The following is a 16373-nucleotide window of genomic DNA, read 5'->3' on the forward strand; positions in this document are numbered from 1 at the left end:
AAAGAAAAAGGGGGGTTTGGTGTTTTAAATGCAGCTGCTTCTGATATTGTTTCAATTTTCCAGAGTGCTTAAATCCCTACGAACAGCTGCCAGGCCTGGCCTGGAATGCCCTGGAGCAGGGGCTGAGCTTGGCACTGGGTGTTTCGGGAGGAGGTGTTCATGGAATCATGGAACTCTGCTTTGGGGGCAGAAGGGGATGGTTAAAAACCCCACCATTTCCAGTGTGGATGTGCCACAAGGCTCTGCATTGTGTTGTGGCAAGTGTGGGACAGAGCAGGACGTGGCTGCAGCCCTGTGACACTGCCACCCACCAGGATGGCATCTACAGCAGGGAAAGGCACTTGTGTGAGGGGGAAAAAGGGGAAAAAAGGTACCAAAAAGCAGGTGAGAGAAACAGTGGTGGGGACAGATGTGACTTTACAGAAAACCCCTCAGGTGACATCCAGAAATGAACTGTCTCTTTATTATTAAATAATTAACACTCCAGTGATTCAAAAATTCCCCAGCAGCTTGAGCTGCAATGGGAAGGGGGGGCAGCCCCCCCCGGCCCTGGCTTGTCCCCTGATTAGCAGAGATTTTATGGAAGACTAAACACAGCCTGCAGCAGCTGAGGATCACAGCCAAGGGAACAGTGGCTGGGGAGGAGCTGTGACAGGAACTGGATGCTCAGCCCGGTGGGAGCTGGAAAACACTCTCCAGGCTGTCCTGGCCTGACCTTCATGGCATGCCAGCTCCTGCTCCACAGAACCAGTGCCTCTGAGGGGCTCTGGGATGGATGGCTTGGAAGGAGGGAGATCCAAACAGCCAACTGCAGACACAGAGATCGCTGGATGTGCTGGCACGAGCCCCCAGGCCCTCGGACACTTGCTGGTGACACTCATGGCCGGACATCCTCAAGTGCTGGGCTGAGAGGTGACAGGAGCACCTCCTACTTGTCCTTGGCATCCAGCTGGAAACAGAGACCACAGTGCTTGCCAGGGAGCATCCAACATTCCAGCCCCAGCACCATCCCTTCAGAATCCTGGAATCCCACGATGGTTTGGCTTGGAAGGGACCTAAAAGCTCATCCAGTCCCACTCCTGGCCATGGACAGGGACACTTTCCACTAGTCCAGGTTGCTCCAAGCAACTGGTTTTCCTCCATCACTGTTGCATCAGCATTATCCCTCAGGGATTCAGAGCAGCACAAGCATCAAGCCAAGGGCTGGCTGGTCCCCAAAATGTTGGTACTGAAAAATCAAAAACCTGGCAAAAATGCTAAGAATTCCTACTCATTCCTGCTGCATAATCTGAGGGAAGTAAGAACAACCTGGATGTTACAACTGGAATCTTGAAGCCAGATTTTATGAAGTCACGTTTGGACAATGTATACCTAAAAAATACAGCTTGATGTCAAATGTGGGAAAAAACCTCCCAGTGGTCTAAAGGAAGGTAGTAATTAACATCAGGACTGAGCTCCAAGTAATTATGAACTTGTTCCCCTGCAATTTCTCACTCCTGAAGATCCCAGAAGGCTACAGATGTGAGAATGGTGGGGGGAAAAAGTCAATTTAAGGATTCATCACTGCCAGTTGGAGCAGCAACCCCACTCCCTGTCCGGCCATGGCAGCACTGGTTGGGTCTCAGCACAACTGGAGCTTCCCTTCCCTCTTTCCTACTGCTTATTGCTCCAGAGGAACCTCTGAAAGTGGAAGCACAGCCATGAAGAGACTGTAGGCGTCAGAGTTTCCAGCCTTTCCCCTTCACCAAGGGAAGTGCTCCCTGTGGAACATCCCAGTTCTGTGTTGAGGCTCTGCTGCCTCACAGCCCAGCACTGCTGGCCAAGGGCATTCCTGTCTGGTTACTCCCACCCCCTGGAACCTGCACCTCCAGCTACAGCTACCAGGTTTGTCTGAGAACAGATCACACACCAGGTGAAGTAACTGGAAGCTTCTCAGTCCCTGAGAGGGTCACTGCTTTCAGCCCAAATCCTGTCCTTTTCCATGTTCCTAACTCATCTGGGACTGGCAGATCCATGTCTTCCCACTGAGCCCACAGTGCTCTGCCCTGGCACACTGGTTGTGAAACAGCACTCAGGTTTGGGTTGGAATGGGGTTTTTTTTGCACTTTTCTGTGCAATGTGACCCCAGCAAGCACAAACCCCCTCCCGTGCATAACTCCAGCACAAGGAACTCAGGAGCTGAGTGGGGAGCTGGGGGTCTGAGCCTCTCCCCACCTTCTCCTTCTCCTTCTGGATCAGCGTTTGCATCTCCTCGTTCCAGCCCAGCAGCTCCACCAGCTTCTGGACGCCGCCGACCACGTCGCCGAGCTGGGCCACGTCGCGGCGGCGCTGCTGCCACGCGAAGGGGCCCACCAGCTCCCGGTTGATGAGCACCCGCGGCACGGAGCTGCGCACGGCTCCGGCCAGGCTGGCAAAGGGCTCCACCTGAGGGGGAACCCGCGCCCACACGGACAGTCACCCTGACAGGGCCACCAGTTCCCGGCACTCTCGGCTCGGAACCGCTCGGCCACCCTGGCTCTGAACAGGGTACAGTGGCACTGGTTACCTGGTGGCCTTTCCTCAGCTCTCCAGGTGCACACCGGGTTTCCAGAGGGTCTCTCAGAGCACCTCCACCCTATTTCTTACCCTCCACCTCAAATTTCACCTCCCCAACCCATCTTCTCGCCTTCTCTAAGCCCTCTCTCCCGTCTGGAGTCCCTTCAGGCCCTGTTTTCCATGTGAGGCTTTCCCAGGGGTTTCCCTTATTGCCAGACCTCCAGGGATGTCCCGATGACGAAGAGCAGGTCTGCCATGGGGAAGTCTGTGAGGTGCAGGAGGAAGCGCTGTGGGAGCTGCTCGCCGAAGAACACGATGTCAGGCTTGACCACTCCGGTGCAGACAGGGCAGCGAGGGATCCTGTCCCCCATGACATCTCCCTGAAGGGAGAGACCCCAAAACTGCCTGTCACAGGGACCCTGTCCCCCTGAGAGACCCCAAACCTGCCTGTCACAGGGACCCTGTCCCTCTGAGAGACCCCAAAACTGCCTGTCACAGGGACCCTGTCCCCCTGGAAGGAGAGACCCCAAAACTGCCTGTCACAGGGACCCTGTCCCCCTGAGAGACCCCAAACCTGCCTGTCACAGAGACTGTCCCCCTGGAAGGTGAGACCCCAAAACTGCCTGTCACAGGGACCCTGTCCCTCTGAGAGACCCCAAAACTGCCTGTTACAGGGACCTTGTCCCCCTGGAAGGAGAGACCCCAAAAATGCCTGTCACAGGGGTTCAGAACCACCACGTGTCCTCAGAGCAACACCCAACCTCAAACCTGGTCCCCTCCATAAACCTCTTGTCCCCAAGGGCAAAAGAACAGGTTTGGACCTGTCATTGCTGCAATAATTAGTGCCTTCTTGGGTTAATTGTGTTGCTGCCTGGCTGGGCCCACTCACCCTGAAGTCCTCTCCGGGGAAGTTCCTCTGACACACTGTACAGGTGGCAGTGGCAAAGGTGCCATGGGCTTCCACCAGCCTGTCGGGAGGGATCCCAGCCACTGGAACACAGTGTGTGGGAAAGGACTGAGCCAGAGCCTCCCTGTGTGCATCTCCCCAGTCCTGCTGCTCCCCTCAGCTCCCGGGGCTGCTGCTGGAGATGGGAAGAGAGAGCTCACCTCTCTCCAGCCCGTCGATGTTCTGGGTGTAGAGGCGCAGGAGCAGCCCCTTGTCGTGCAGCAGCCGGAGGAAATAGTGGGCGGAATTGGGGCGGTAGTTGCCGGGATAGAGCTCCTTGGCCAGGGTGAAGAAGGGCTTGGGGTTGACGAAGAAATAGCCCAGCTCAAAGATGGCCTCGGGGTAGGGGATGTCGTACTGCTCCAGGTTGCTGTACAGGCCGCTCCCGGGGGACCTGTGGGGACAGGGGGCAGCTGAGAGGGGCTGAGGTGGGGCCTGGGCTGGAGACAGAATCCCAGGATCAATGAGGTTGGAAGACACCTCCGAGAGCATCAACCTGTCCAGCCTGTGATGCATCATCACCTTGTCAACAACAGCAGGAGTGCCATTTTCACATAAGTGCCATGTCCAGTGGTTCCTTGGACATCTCCAGGGATGGTGACTCCAGCACCTCCCTGGGCAGCCCTATCCAATGTTGAATCACCCTTTCCATGGATAACACCTCAGCCCTCCAAGGACAGAGGCATCACCTGAAGTCCGGGATGCCGCTGGGCGTGCTGATCCCGGCGCCGGCCATCACCACCACGCGCCGACATTCCTTCTTCCGGAGCAGCTCGGCCACGTCCTTCAAGGTGAGCTTCTCCTTCCCCTGGTCACCTCCCCACCTGCCCAAGATGGCTCTGGCAGCTGCACTGACACAGAAGGGCCTGGAGCCTTGGATCCTGCTCGGCACAGGGGGAAGCACAGCACTGAGAGAACTGACAGTGACTTTGGCTCAGCAGGGAGAAAATCACCCAAAAATTCCACAGAAAGCTCTCCTCTAAGCAGGATTGTGCTTGGGCTTTACTAGGAGAAAGCTTGGCTGTTAGTCCGACCCAAACCCTGGAGCAGACACGTCCCTCAGCAATTCCTTATGTGGACCTAAAACACCAAATCAGCAGTATTCCTGTGAGGGGCTTTTTTGGTCAGGGATGGACACAAGGCTGGACCCACTGGGAATCACCAGTCTCAGTGCTGATTTACACTCCTCTGGGGTCCAGGAGACCCTGCTGTGTCCTGAGATCAACAAGTTTCTCTCAGGGCGATGTGTCACCCTGCCCAGGTGAGCACAGACACCATCATGTCCCTGTTCCCCCCTCGGGCTCTGTGTGTCCTTGTCCAAAGGAATCACAGCCCTGTGCCCAGCTGGGCTGGGAACAGCCATTATCATCTGGGAACAGTCATTAGCAGTTCGGGAACAGTGATTATCAGCAGGGAACAGCTTCTCCCAGAAAATTAGTGCTGCTGGAGCAGGGCATTGTGCACAGTCCAGACCAGGCATGGGGAGAGCCAGGAGAGCTTGGCAAGCCCGAGGAGCAAGGGCAGAGCTGGAAGTGTTTCCAGGCCCCACGGTGGTCAGCTCTGCCTTCCTTGGGATGTGACAGTTCCTTTGCAGGGACATGACATTGCTTTCCCAGGGATGTGACACTGCACTGCTGTCACAGGGACGTGGCTCTGCCTTCCAAGGGATGTAACACTGCCTTTCCTGGGATGTGTGACACTGGCTTCCTGGGGAGGTGCCCTGCACTGCCTTTCCCTGCTGTCAGAGGGACGTGGCTCTGCTTTCCCAGGAATGTGACCCTGCCTTACCCTGCTGTCACATGGAGTGACAGCACCTTCCCAGGGAGGTGACACCGCACTGCCTTTCCTTGCTGTCACAAGGATACGGCTCTGCCCTGTCAGACCGGGAGCTGAACTCAGTCTTGGAACACCGCTGAGCTCTCCCTGGCAGATCCCTGCTCTGCGGGCTCCCAGGCCAGCCCTCCTCCCAGAGCGATGTCCCTGCCTAGACGGGGACGGGACATGCTCCATGCCACCCCAGCACCGGTTCCCGTGCTGCCCTTCCCGCAGGGATACCCCAGCCCCAGCCGGGCACTCCCCACCTACCTCCGGGCCCCGCCGCCGCCCAGCCCCGTCCCGTGCCCGTCCCGTGCCGCGCTGCCGCCGCGGCGCTGCCACAGGCTCCTCCAGGCTGCAAGAGAGCACAGCGGTGCTGGGGCCGGCCCGGCGCTCCCGGCGCTCCCCCCCGGCCCCGGCGCTCACCGGCCGCCAGCAGCCCGTCCCGGCCCCGTCCCGGCCCCGGCTCCGTCCGGGCCCCGCCGCCGCCGCCATGAAGGACGTGCCGGGCTTCCTGCAGCAGAGCCAGAGCGCGGGCCCGGGCCAGGCCGCCGTGTGGCACCGCCTCGAGGAGCTCTACAACAAGAAGTGAGCGGGGACGGGGAGCGGGGGAGCGCCCGGCTGAGGAGCCCTGGCGGGGCCCGCCCGGCCGAGGAGCTCTGCAGGAGCCCGGCCGGGCCGCGTCCCTTTAGCCCCTCGTTAGTCTCTCGGGAGGTGGCTCCGGCGGTGTTTGCCCCGTCAGGGGTCCCGGCCCCTCGTCGGTCCCCGCTGGGCACGGCCGGGATGTGGCTCGGGATGCGGCTCCGGGCTCACGGCGCTGTTCTGTGTCCCCAGGCTGTGGCACCAGCTCACTCTGCAGGTGCTGGACTTCGTGCAGGACCCCTGCTTCGCCCAGGGAGATGGGCTCATCAAGGTGAGCGGACTCTTCCCGGCTTTCCCGGCTTTTTGTACCAGGAAAAACTCAGCCTGCGGCTTCTCTCTTTCCTAATTCTCTTGCAGAATTGCTGACCTGGGTGGGTTCAGCTCCTGGGGTGTTTGCACTGCTGACTGTGTCTACTAAAGTTAAATTCTGTTAAAGTTAAATGTCTCGGGTTCAGAAGCTTCAACGCGATTCTTTACCTCACCTAAAATTTTTCTTTTTGGGAGTTGCAGGGAGATTTTTTTTTTTAGATTCCATATTTTAGCAAGAGCGATTCTTTACCTCACTCACCTAAAATTTTTCTTTTTTTGGGAGTTGCGGGGAGATTTTTTTTTTTTCATTCCATATTTTAGCAAGAGGTTTGCAAGTGCAGGATGGGTGTTCACTGGAAGAAGCCCATGGGGATAGAACTTGATAAAATGAGCAGTTCTGGATTCTGAACGATGCTGGAATTTCTGTATGGGATGCCCGATTTTCTGAAAAACTCATAGGATTGAGGGATTTGAATGGTGTGGGTTGGAAGAGACCTCCAGGATCATCATGGGAGGGACACCTTCCACTAGCCCAGCTGGCTCAGAGCCCTGTCCAGCACTTCCAGGGATGTTCAAATGAGCTGGAACAGAGAGGAAATGATGGTGAGGAGCTCTGAACCGGGGTGTCCTTTGCCCTGAGTGTCCCTGTCCTTGTCCCCGCAGCTCTACGAGAACTTCATCAGCGAGTTTGAGCACAGGTGAGTTACTGGGGGCCACCTGGGGGGGCTCGGGGGCCTTGGGGGACCCGTGCTGACTCTGAGCTGCTCCCTGCAGGGTGAACCCCCTGTCCCTGGTGGAGATAATCCTGCACGTGGTCCGGCAGATGACAGGTGCGTGTCCTCCCCTCTTCCCTGTCCTCTTGTGACCTCTGGAAGGTGGCCAGGCATGGCATGGGTCAGTCTTGGGTGGGAAGTTGTTGTGCTGTGTTGGGAAGGGAAAGTGCTGGCTTAGGAAGCTTAAGTTGTTGTTGATCCCTGGAGCAGGAAGTCCACAGCTTCCCTGGAGAGGGGGTTGGTGGGGAAAAGCCCAGCTTACCTGGCAGCAGGTAACCTATATTCCAGCCATCAGGAATCCTGTCAAAGGCAGCTTGGTAGGCGAGGTTTAGCTCCATGAGAGCTGTTCACTTAAATATCTGTTTTTCCCTCTACTCCAGATCCCAATGTGGCCCTGACCTTTCTGGAGAAGACCCGGGAAAAGGTATGCTGGAAGTTGCTCTTGGTGGGTTTTGCCTCCAAGCAGGCCAGGAGTCACTGGCGTGTGTGTCACCTGTGCTGGAGAGCAGCACCTTTCCACGGGGATATGAGTGCAGGAAAGTGGTCACAAGTGACATTTATGCAGCCCCTGGAGCACAGCTGGCTGCGGGTGGCACTCTGAGCAGGTCCCTGTGTCCCTGCAGGTGAAGAGCAGCGACGAGGCCGTGATCCTGTGCAAAACAGCTATCGGGGCCCTCAAGCTCAACATCGGGGACCTGCAGGTCACCAAGGTGAGGGGTGGCCTGGGATGGGGAGTTTTGGGGTGCTGTGACATTCCTTGGTTATCCCAGCTCCCGGCCCTGAGGGGCTTGTGAGCTCACCAGGACGTGGGGGCTGCTCATAGTGACCTGTGGTGTTGTTGCCTGGGCAAAGCACATGGGGTTTGTCATCCTGGGCTGGTTTTAAAACCATATTTTAAACCTGAACTGATGTTTTTCAGGCAGGGCAGCTTTGGTTCTCTTAGGGCAAGTGCAGAGGGATGGGTTTGGCTGGTGGAATCCTGGAATGGTTTGGGTTGGAAGGGATCTTGAAGATCACCCAGTCATGGGCAGGAACACCTTCCACTATCCCAGGTTGCTCCATCCTGGCCTTGGACACTTCCAGGGATGGGGCAGCCACAGCTTCCCTGTGCCAGGGCCGTAGCACCCCCACAGGGAAGGTGTGGGAGCGATGGTGGCTTTGCCTGGGATGTCACCGGGGATCCCTTGGGAAGGGGATGAGCTGTAAGAGCCAGGTCTTGTCCTTCCCAGGAGACCATCGAGGAGGTGGAGGAGATGCTGAACACCCTGCCCGGGGTGACATCAGTGCACAGCCGCTTCTATGACCTCTCCAGCAAGTACTACCAGACCGTGGGCAACCACGCCGCCTACTACAAGGACGCGCTGCGCTTCCTGGGCTGCATCGAGGTCAAGGACCTGCCAGGTAACCCCCCCCAGGGCAAATCCCACCTTCCACGCTCTGCCTCATCCCCCCATCCCAAATAAGTGCCCTGGCTGAGGTTTCCCCTCTGTCCTTTCGGCTGTGCTGTGGTGGATCTGAGGTCTGGCTGGGCTGAGGAGTGACTCCCGAGGACCTGCTCCTGAGTTGGACTGGGGAAAAGGGGGAATGCCCCTCCCAGAAGGACAAGTTTGTTCCAATTCCTACAAATCTTTACTCTGGATTCAAAAAGCAGCTTTTCTGTGCTGTGATTACTGCAGGTTCCTGAATTTCAGGCGGTGTGGGGAAGATGAGGGCTGGGAATAGTTTAATGTAGATGAGGGAGGGCTCAATGGAGCTTAAAGTGATGCTTTATGCAAAATATTTTTGGCTTGTTTTTTTTTATCTCAATTATTTTTGGTTAGGGTATTTTTTTATCTGTAGTAGTTCTGGTTTGAGTATTTTTTCATCCAAATTATTTTTGTTCTGTTTTGTTTTTTTCCCAGTATCAGAGCAACAGGAGAGAGCCTTCACCCTGGGGCTGGCCGGGCTGCTGGGAGAAGGCGTCTACAACTTTGGGGAGCTGGTGAGTGCTGCCACATCCCTTCATCCCTGGATCCCCAGGAGCTGTTGTTCCCCTGCTGACCCCTCCTGCCTGTCCCTGCAGCTGATGCACCCCGTGCTGGAGTCCCTGCGCAGCACGGACCGGCAGTGGCTCATTGACACCCTCTTCGCCTTCAACAGCGGCAACGTGGAGACCTTCCAGGCCCTCAAGTCGGCCTGGGGGCAGCAGGTGAGGGCTCTGGGACTGCTGAAGGCCCAGGCTTGGGATTTCCACCTGACACTTGGGGTCTGCGGGCTTTTTCTTAAGCAGCTTTGCCTCATTCCTGGCTCTGGAGCGCTGGTGCAATTCTCATCGGAGCCTAGGAGTGGTTATTCCATCTTGATACACATAGTTAGTTTTCTTTTGGCTTCCCTCTGGAGTGCTTCCAGTGGAAAACAGTGGTTTTCCCTCCTCTTCTGGGAACTGGGTGGGGAAACAGTGATCTTGGATGTTACCTGCACTGGCTATGCCAGGAATCACTGGCATAGCAGTGGATTTGTGAATTCACTGACACTTGGATTGTTTTCTGGAACAATTCCTGGCTGGTGGGTGGGCTGTGGTGGCCTCCTTCCCCTTAAATGAACCCTCCCAGGTATTTATTCCTGTATGTAAAGCTGTTCTGCCCCAGGATAGGGAGAAAATGTAATCCTGGGCTGATTTGGTGTCTTTTCTCCCCTCACAGCCCGACCTGGCTGCCAACGAAGCGCTCCTGCTGCAGAAGATCCAGCTCTTGTGTCTCATGGAGGTGAGCTGGGATGTGCTCAGTGTGTCTGGTCACTCACCTGCAGGAACTCCTGGATACAGGAAGTTCAGTGTGGATTTTGCCTGTAGATGGAGCCACAGGCAGGTGCCATGAGGGAAGACACCTCGTGCTGGGCTGCTTGTCCCTAACTCCAGGGGCTCTTGCCTGGAGTGCCAGGACAAGGGGAAGTGGCTTCTCTGACAGAAGGTTGGGTGGGATATTGGGAAGAAATTCTTCCCTGTGGGTGTGGGGAGGCACTGGCACAGAGGGAAGATAGTCTTCCCTAGAGAAGCTGAGGCTGCCCCTGGATCCCTGGAAGTGTCCAAGGCCAGGTTGAACAGGGCTTGGAGCAATCTGAGATAGTGGAAGGTCCATTCTGTGGTATGGAGAAGGGGGAGAGCAATCCTTCAGGGATAGTGTCTGCACTATGTTCCAGGATAAAAAAAGACTTTTAGAACACAGTTCATCATCTTTGTTTCCCAAGGACTGAGGGTCCTTTCCCTGATGGATAACCTGAAACAGTCCCTTCCTGTCACTGGAAGGCTCTGTTGTAACCATGCTAGTGTAAAACATTCTTGTTTGACTTACTTTGATTAAACATGAGAAATGCAGTTGTCAGTGCAGAGTGAGACTGGGCAGGGCAGTTTGGGGGAGGCTCTGTGCACTGTGGGAATCCCTAAAACCCTGTGGGGGTTGGTTTTTTTTGGTTTGTTCCCTGGATCCAGATGACTTTCACCCGCCCGGCCAACCACCGCCAGCTCACCTTCGAGGAGATTGCCAAGAGTGCCAAAGTCACTGTCAACGAGGTGAGTTTGGGGCTAGACACCCTTGGTAATGCCCAGGTTCTGGAGCTCTGAGAGTGCCTGGATAGACCTGAACCACACAGAATCCCAGAATCATTTAGGCTGGAAAAAGGTTCTGAGCTCATCAAGTCCAACTTGTGCCCAGAGCACTGAGTGCCACATCCAGTCATTCCTTGGAGACCTCCAGGGATGGGGACTTCAGCACCTCCCTGGGCAGCCCTTTCCAATGCCTGACAGCCCCTTCCCATGAGGAAATTCTTCCTGATGTTCAACTTGAACCTCCCCTGGTGCAGCTTGAGGCTGTTTCCTCTTGTCCTGTCACTTGTTCCCTGGGAGAGGAGACCAACTCCCACCTGCTGCTTGGGGACAGTTGGACTGTTTTGGCTTTTTCCACTTCCCTTGTTCTTCCTTGGATTTCAGAGAAAAGAAAATAAATCTAGTTTTAGGGAAAAATAACTAAAAAAACTGAAAAACCCTGAAATCCAGTTTTAGGGAGAACTCCTCTATGTCGAGGTGCTGAGTCTCAAGGCAGTTCTGTCACCTGAAAGGGGACAGCTGTGAGAGCTGCTGCCCTGGATTCTGAGGGGATCTCATGTGAAGATGCCAAGTTTTATTCATCTCAGGGGGAAAATGGGGCAATCTGGGTCATTTCCCAGGACTGTGTGTGTTCCCAGGTGGAGCTGCTGGTGATGAAGGCGCTCTCAGTGGGGCTGGTGAAGGGCAGCATCGACGAGGTGGACAAGAGGGTGCACATGACGTGGGTGCAGCCACGGGTGCTGGACCTGCAGCAGGTAATGGCCACCAGCTCCAGCTGGGCCGGGTGAGGTGACCTGGGATGAGTCATGGCTTGGGAATGAGCCTCCTTGGGAGCTTGGCTTTGCCCCTGGGGTGTTTCACCCAGAAACCTTCCAGGAGGTGCAACAGGACAAGGCTGCCTGTGCCTTGTGAAAGCCACACAAACACCATGGATCACAGAAGCCATGGCTGTGTTTTCCAGAAGGATCCAGGCCTCATTGTTAAATGCATGAAACAACCTCTGGGAGTTTTGGGGATGTAGGAGGCACATTCCTCTTGGGAAGAGAGAAGTCCAGGATATAATGGAGCTGCTGAGCTTCTCAAGTTCATCCTTGTAACACTTAAGGAGAATTTGAAGGTAAAGACACTTAAGGGTGTCTTTACCTTCAAACCCAAAAATGAGTGACTGGAATTCCAGCTGCAGACAATTCCTGTGGTGCATTTCAGTTTAACCCTTGCTGATTTGCTGGTAGAAGCTGTTAATCCCAGAATCCCAGGATAGTTTGGGTTGGGAAGGACCTTAAAGGCCATCCATGGGCAGGGACACCTTCCACTAGACCAGGTTGTTCCAACCCCCATCCAGCCTGGCCTGGAACACTTCCAGGGGTGGGGCATCTCCCTTTCTCAGTGTGGGGGGCTTTGAGGGATGGTTTGGGCTCTCAGGTGTGAGAAGGAGCCTGTGGGCATTCCCAGGAGCTGAGGCACTCTGTCCCTGTGGCCTTGCCTTGCAGATCAAAGGGATGAAGGATCGCCTGGAGTTCTGGTGCACGGACGTGCGGAGCATGGAGATGCTGGTGGAGCACCAAGCCCACGACATCCTGACATAGAGGAGGGAGATTCCTGCTGCTCCTGAGGCCAGCAGCACTCAGAGCACTGACTGTACTGAATCCATGGAGGGGTGGGTGGGCAGAGCAGGAGCAGCCTGGGATGTGGCGAGCAGGAGGACGAGGACGTGGCCTTTTGCTGTGTGACCCTTTGGTGCTCGAGCCAAGCTTTCCCTCTGCTGGCAGGAGTGGCTCTGGGGGGATGGATCACTCCTGATCCCTCCTGCCTCCAGCTGCTGCAGGAGGGTGGCATCCTTGTGCAGGTATCCAAGGGGTCTTGGCCTTAGGGGACACAGCCTGTCCCGCTGCCCTCTCCCCCTGCAGCAGCCTGAGGCAGCATTCCCCAAATCTTCCCCAAATCCTCTTCCTCCCCTGGCCCTGCTTCCCTCCGCCCCTCCTCATCTGCAGCAGAGGGAGTGTTTGCTCCATCCAAGGCTTTTCCCGGGATTCCTGGTTAGTGGGTGTGTCCATACACTTGAGGGGGTGGGTGTCTTTCACCAGCGCTTTGTGCTCAGGTGAGGTGCAGTGGCATTGCCGGAATAAACGTCTCTGCCTTCCCTTTTTGGGAATTCTGAGCTGCTGATGATTCCTTTAAAAACGTGTTTCCATGGTCAGACCTTGCCACTCCTGGGATTCAGGAGCTTTCCTTACCAGTTTGGTTCTCTGGTGTCATTAGCAAATGGCACTGCTGGAATTTTTGTGCTTTTCCAGCCTTGACTGAGGGTATTAATCCAGCAAGAAAAAGAAGGGAGCATGTGGCTGGTGCCAGACTGGTGCAGAGATGCCTCACACAAGGGAGACAAGCTTTGGAAAACAGGACAAAATGGAATTGCTGGAGTCTGTACCTGCTCTCCAGGCCCTTCTGGCTGAAATTCCTTCCTGGATGGAGGTTGTTCAGTGCCCAGTGCCTGCCTCTTCCCTGCCCTGCCACTTGGTTTAACTTGCCCCATTCCTACTGCATCCTGTCTTCCAAGGCTTGCTCCTGGTGCCACTTCTACTGACTTCAGGAGAGCATGTGGAAGAAGTAGGTGTTCCAATCAGGAAAATATTCCCTTTATTTCACAGCTGAGGACACGAGGAGGCTTAAAGGAGCACAGTCTCCTTCCCAGTGCCAAGTCAGATCTCATCCTCATTCCCAGGCTGTCACTACACTTTAGGGAATAAAGGAAACTCCACTGGAGTCACTGAGTTGTGGGGCTGCTGCTGCTTGGGATCAGCATCCAAAACCTGGAATGTCACTGTGGAAGCAGTACCAGCTTCTCCCAGGAGCATTCTGAAAGCTCCAGCTGTGGGAGCACTCTCCTGGCTGGGAAGCTGTGAGCATCTCCTGGGAATGAGGGTCAGATCTGCGGAACCATGACAGCTCCAGAGGCTTTTCCAAGACACCTGGAAGCACCCCTCACTACCCAAACCTTCCACGTGCTGGCTGCTTCCCTGGCACAGGTAATTTGGGATGTGGTGGGTGGAAAGACCCTTCCTGCAGGGCAGGGAGTGGGCAGGCATGCAGCCCCTAGCCTGTGGCACCCTTTTAATGTCACTTTTAGCTTTTGAGTGGTTTCCTGCCAGGAATTTACCTTGGAATGGCTTCCTTGCTTGTGCTGGGAGAGGTGACTGGGTGCACGCAGCGCTGCGGGTGGTAGAGGCTCCAGAGGGAATGTGCCTTCCCTTTGGGACCTGCTGGCAGCCCCTGAGGGAGTGCTGCCATCAGGGCAGCGAGCACAGATCCGGTTCCTTCCCCACAGGATGGAGCAAACCCAGAGAGCCCTTGCTGAATGCAAAGGTGGATTTTAATGAGCAGGCTCGGGGGGTTCCATCCCGGCGAGGCTCTGTCCCGAGGCCTCTTCCCTCGGGATGCTCCCAGCAGGGATCAGGCTGCTCCTGCCCCTCCTCACTCGGGCCTGCTCCTGTAGTTGTAGATGTTGCTCAGGACCCAGGCTGTGGGCAGCAGGAAGGATGAGAACATCAGGGCGAGGGCCACAGTTTGTTCCTGAGGGGGACAAGGAGCGGGAATCAGTGGGATGGCTGTGCCACAGCCATGGCACACAGGGCTCCCGGGATGGCTGCCCTGCTGCAGTCCAACACCACGCCCAGCTCGCTTCCCTGTGCTCTACCCAGTCCTTGGCACCTGCCCTGGCACTTTTGGGGAGCAGAGCTGTTCCCACTGGCAGTGGATGGAGCTGGTGCTCTCCAGGTTTGTTGTTTCTCTGGGACACTGGAGCAGTGCATGACCTTGAGGCTGTGGCCGGGGCCTGCAGAGTTCCTGACTTTCAGATGACTTTGGGATGGGAATTGCAGCCAGCAGCAGCCCCTCATCTCCCCACTGCAACCAGGAGAGCATTAACCTCCCACACTGGCACCTTCCTTTGATTTATTTGCCTGGAAAAAGCCTCTCCAGGCTCCTGCAGCTGCTTTCTTGAAGACCTTGGAGAGGCAGCAGAGGGAAAACCCCAAAAAAAGGGGTGGAGGGAGAATCAGGCAGCATTTTGGTGGAAAGCTCATTTTTCCCAGCTTGTTTCACCCAGCCCGGGAAGGTCTGGTTTGGGGGGACTGTCCCCACAGGGGGACTGTCAGAGGGACCTTGGGCTCTGCAGTGACAGCAGCTCCTGTCCTTGCCAGTGGGGACACCCATTTGGGGTCACTGTCCCAGGATAGGGGGACAGGGTTTGGATCTGGCCCTGAGGGACCACTAGTGCCACTGCTGTCCCTTGCCCTGGGCTGCAGGGGACCCCCAAACTCAAAGGTTTAAAAAGGGGCTGAAAGGACAAAATCAAAGAGAAGCAGGAGCCAGGGGTGGGGGAGCAGGGCATGGACACCATGGGGGTGTGCTGGAACCTGAGGGCTCATTCCTTCTTTTCCTCCCCCTCCCTTTTTGCTTCCTCCCCCTTCCAAAGCAATTTGGCCCTGACACAGAGGGTTTGGGCCCCTCCAAGCGGGCTGTTCCCACTTTTCCAGCCCCCCAGGATACTCACACCAGGAGAGAGCGGGTGCTCGGGTGGGAGGGAGCGGAGCTGTGCCCGGGGGACCCGGCTGATCCGGAGTGCAGCTGCCAGGAGCTGGGAGCCCCTCTGGAAACCCCTCATGGCGCTCTCAGGGCGATCCCGCTGCTCCTCGCTCTGCAGCTGCCCAGCTTGTCACTGTCACTGCTGCCACCACCCCCCTGCCACTCCTTGGCACAGCTCCAGGGCACAGGGAGGAACAGCCTGACACAGCCAGGCTTTCCCAAAGTGCTCTCTGCTTCATTTTTCTACCCTTAATTGGTTTTGGATTTTTTCCCCTTAGCACTGCCCAGGACTCTTGAGACCAAAAACTGTCCCCAGCCAGCACAGGGGGACACTGGGATGTTCTGCTGGAGAGCAGAGACCTCCCCTTGGAGGGGCCTTTTCCCTTAGAGCAAAACTCTTCCTTTGGAGCAGCACTCCTCTCTCCTTGGACCTCCTCTTCTGTGGGTTTTTATAAACTTCATAACACTCAAAACACCATTCAGTGAGAAAGGGCTCACTGGAAAGGGTTATTTCCAAATTCCTCTGATAAAGGGAAGGAAGTGGGGTGCGTGCCACTGGGATCAGCTGGGGAAGGAACAGCTTGTCCCTGCTGGTGGCTGCTGCAGGGGGATTCCAGTGCTCCAGAACCCCTGTGGATGCCCAGCCACTCTCCAGGGGATGGATATTCCTGCCCTCAGCTGTGCTGGAATCAGCAGCTGGTTGTGAGGAACCAACCAAAGGAGAAATGAATCCAGCTGGGGCCCAGGTGGGATTAGACCCTGGAATATAAAGGAGTAGAGCTGGGAGCTGGAAGTGTTGCTGCTCTGGCTCTGCCCTTTGCCAGGGTGTCCCCAAGGCGTCCCTGGGGCATTGGCAGCTGCAGGACCGACCCGGGCAGGCTCCAGGGAGCTTTTCCATGGATTTACAGTGCAGGACAGATGTGCTATGTCAATCCTGGAAGTGCTGGATCCTGGTGAGCCCCGAGAGGCTGCTCGGAGTGGCCGGTGGCCCTGGCTGCAGCTCCAGCCCTGGATCCCTGACCCACCAGGACGGGACCAGCTGGAAGGGGCTGGGAAAGGCATGCCAAAGCCAAAGTCCAGATGGAATTTTTATCCTCCCTGGAAACAGGCAAGGGGAAGGGTCAGAATATGGCCGGGGCCACGGGAGGTCAGGGGGGTGTGCTGCTGACTCGGCTCTCTGCCAGCAGCT

At 56.2% G+C, this 16373-nt stretch overlaps 2 protein-coding genes and 1 long non-coding RNA gene across 5 annotated transcripts; 1 reads left to right on the plus strand and 2 right to left on the minus strand.

The window, feature by feature from the left end:
- Window positions 1-431: 431 nt before the first annotated feature.
- Window positions 432-5714, minus strand: SIRT3 (sirtuin 3). Of its 3 annotated transcripts, XM_039706589.1 has the most exons (7): window positions 5567-5714; window positions 4171-4362; window positions 3643-3875; window positions 3425-3525; window positions 2754-2915; window positions 2215-2424; window positions 432-949 (listed from the first exon to the last, which is right to left on the minus strand). In XM_039706589.1, exons 2-7 carry the CDS (start codon window positions 4215-4217, stop codon window positions 929-931), a joined length of 774 nt encoding a protein of 257 aa, XP_039562523.1. In that variant the 5' UTR covers window positions 4218-4362; window positions 5567-5714; the 3' UTR covers window positions 432-928. The 3 variants fall into 3 exon arrangements, with proteins under 3 accessions (XP_039562523.1, XP_039562522.1, XP_039562524.1); XM_039706588.1 differs by lacking the exons at window positions 2215-2424; window positions 5567-5714 and having other exon boundaries at window positions 4171-4351; XM_039706590.1 differs by lacking the exons at window positions 3425-3525; window positions 4171-4362; window positions 5567-5714 and having other exon boundaries at window positions 3643-3770.
- On the plus strand, window positions 5693-12758 carry PSMD13 (proteasome 26S subunit, non-ATPase 13). The gene is made up of 13 exons (XM_039706586.1): window positions 5693-5884; window positions 6131-6209; window positions 6911-6945; window positions 7022-7077; window positions 7401-7444; window positions 7644-7730; window positions 8250-8421; window positions 8922-9001; window positions 9083-9208; window positions 9702-9764; window positions 10487-10567; window positions 11239-11355; window positions 12091-12758. The coding sequence occupies exons 1-13, from the start codon at window positions 5790-5792 to the stop codon at window positions 12184-12186; spliced, it is 1131 nt and encodes a 376-aa protein (XP_039562520.1). The 5' UTR covers window positions 5693-5789; the 3' UTR covers window positions 12187-12758.
- Window positions 12759-13952: 1194 nt separating this feature from the next.
- On the minus strand, window positions 13953-15503 carry LOC120500991. The gene is made up of 2 exons (XR_005627212.1): window positions 15153-15503; window positions 13953-14170 (listed from the first exon to the last, which is right to left on the minus strand). It is a non-coding gene; the product is annotated as an uncharacterized LOC120500991 (long non-coding RNA).
- Window positions 15504-16373: the final 870 nt, after the last annotated feature.

This window comes from Passer montanus, unplaced genomic scaffold (genome assembly GCF_014805655.1).
Source record: "Passer montanus isolate IOZ18808 unplaced genomic scaffold, ASM1480565v1 scaffold195, whole genome shotgun sequence".
Taxonomy (NCBI): Eukaryota; Metazoa; Chordata; class Aves; order Passeriformes; family Passeridae; genus Passer; species Passer montanus.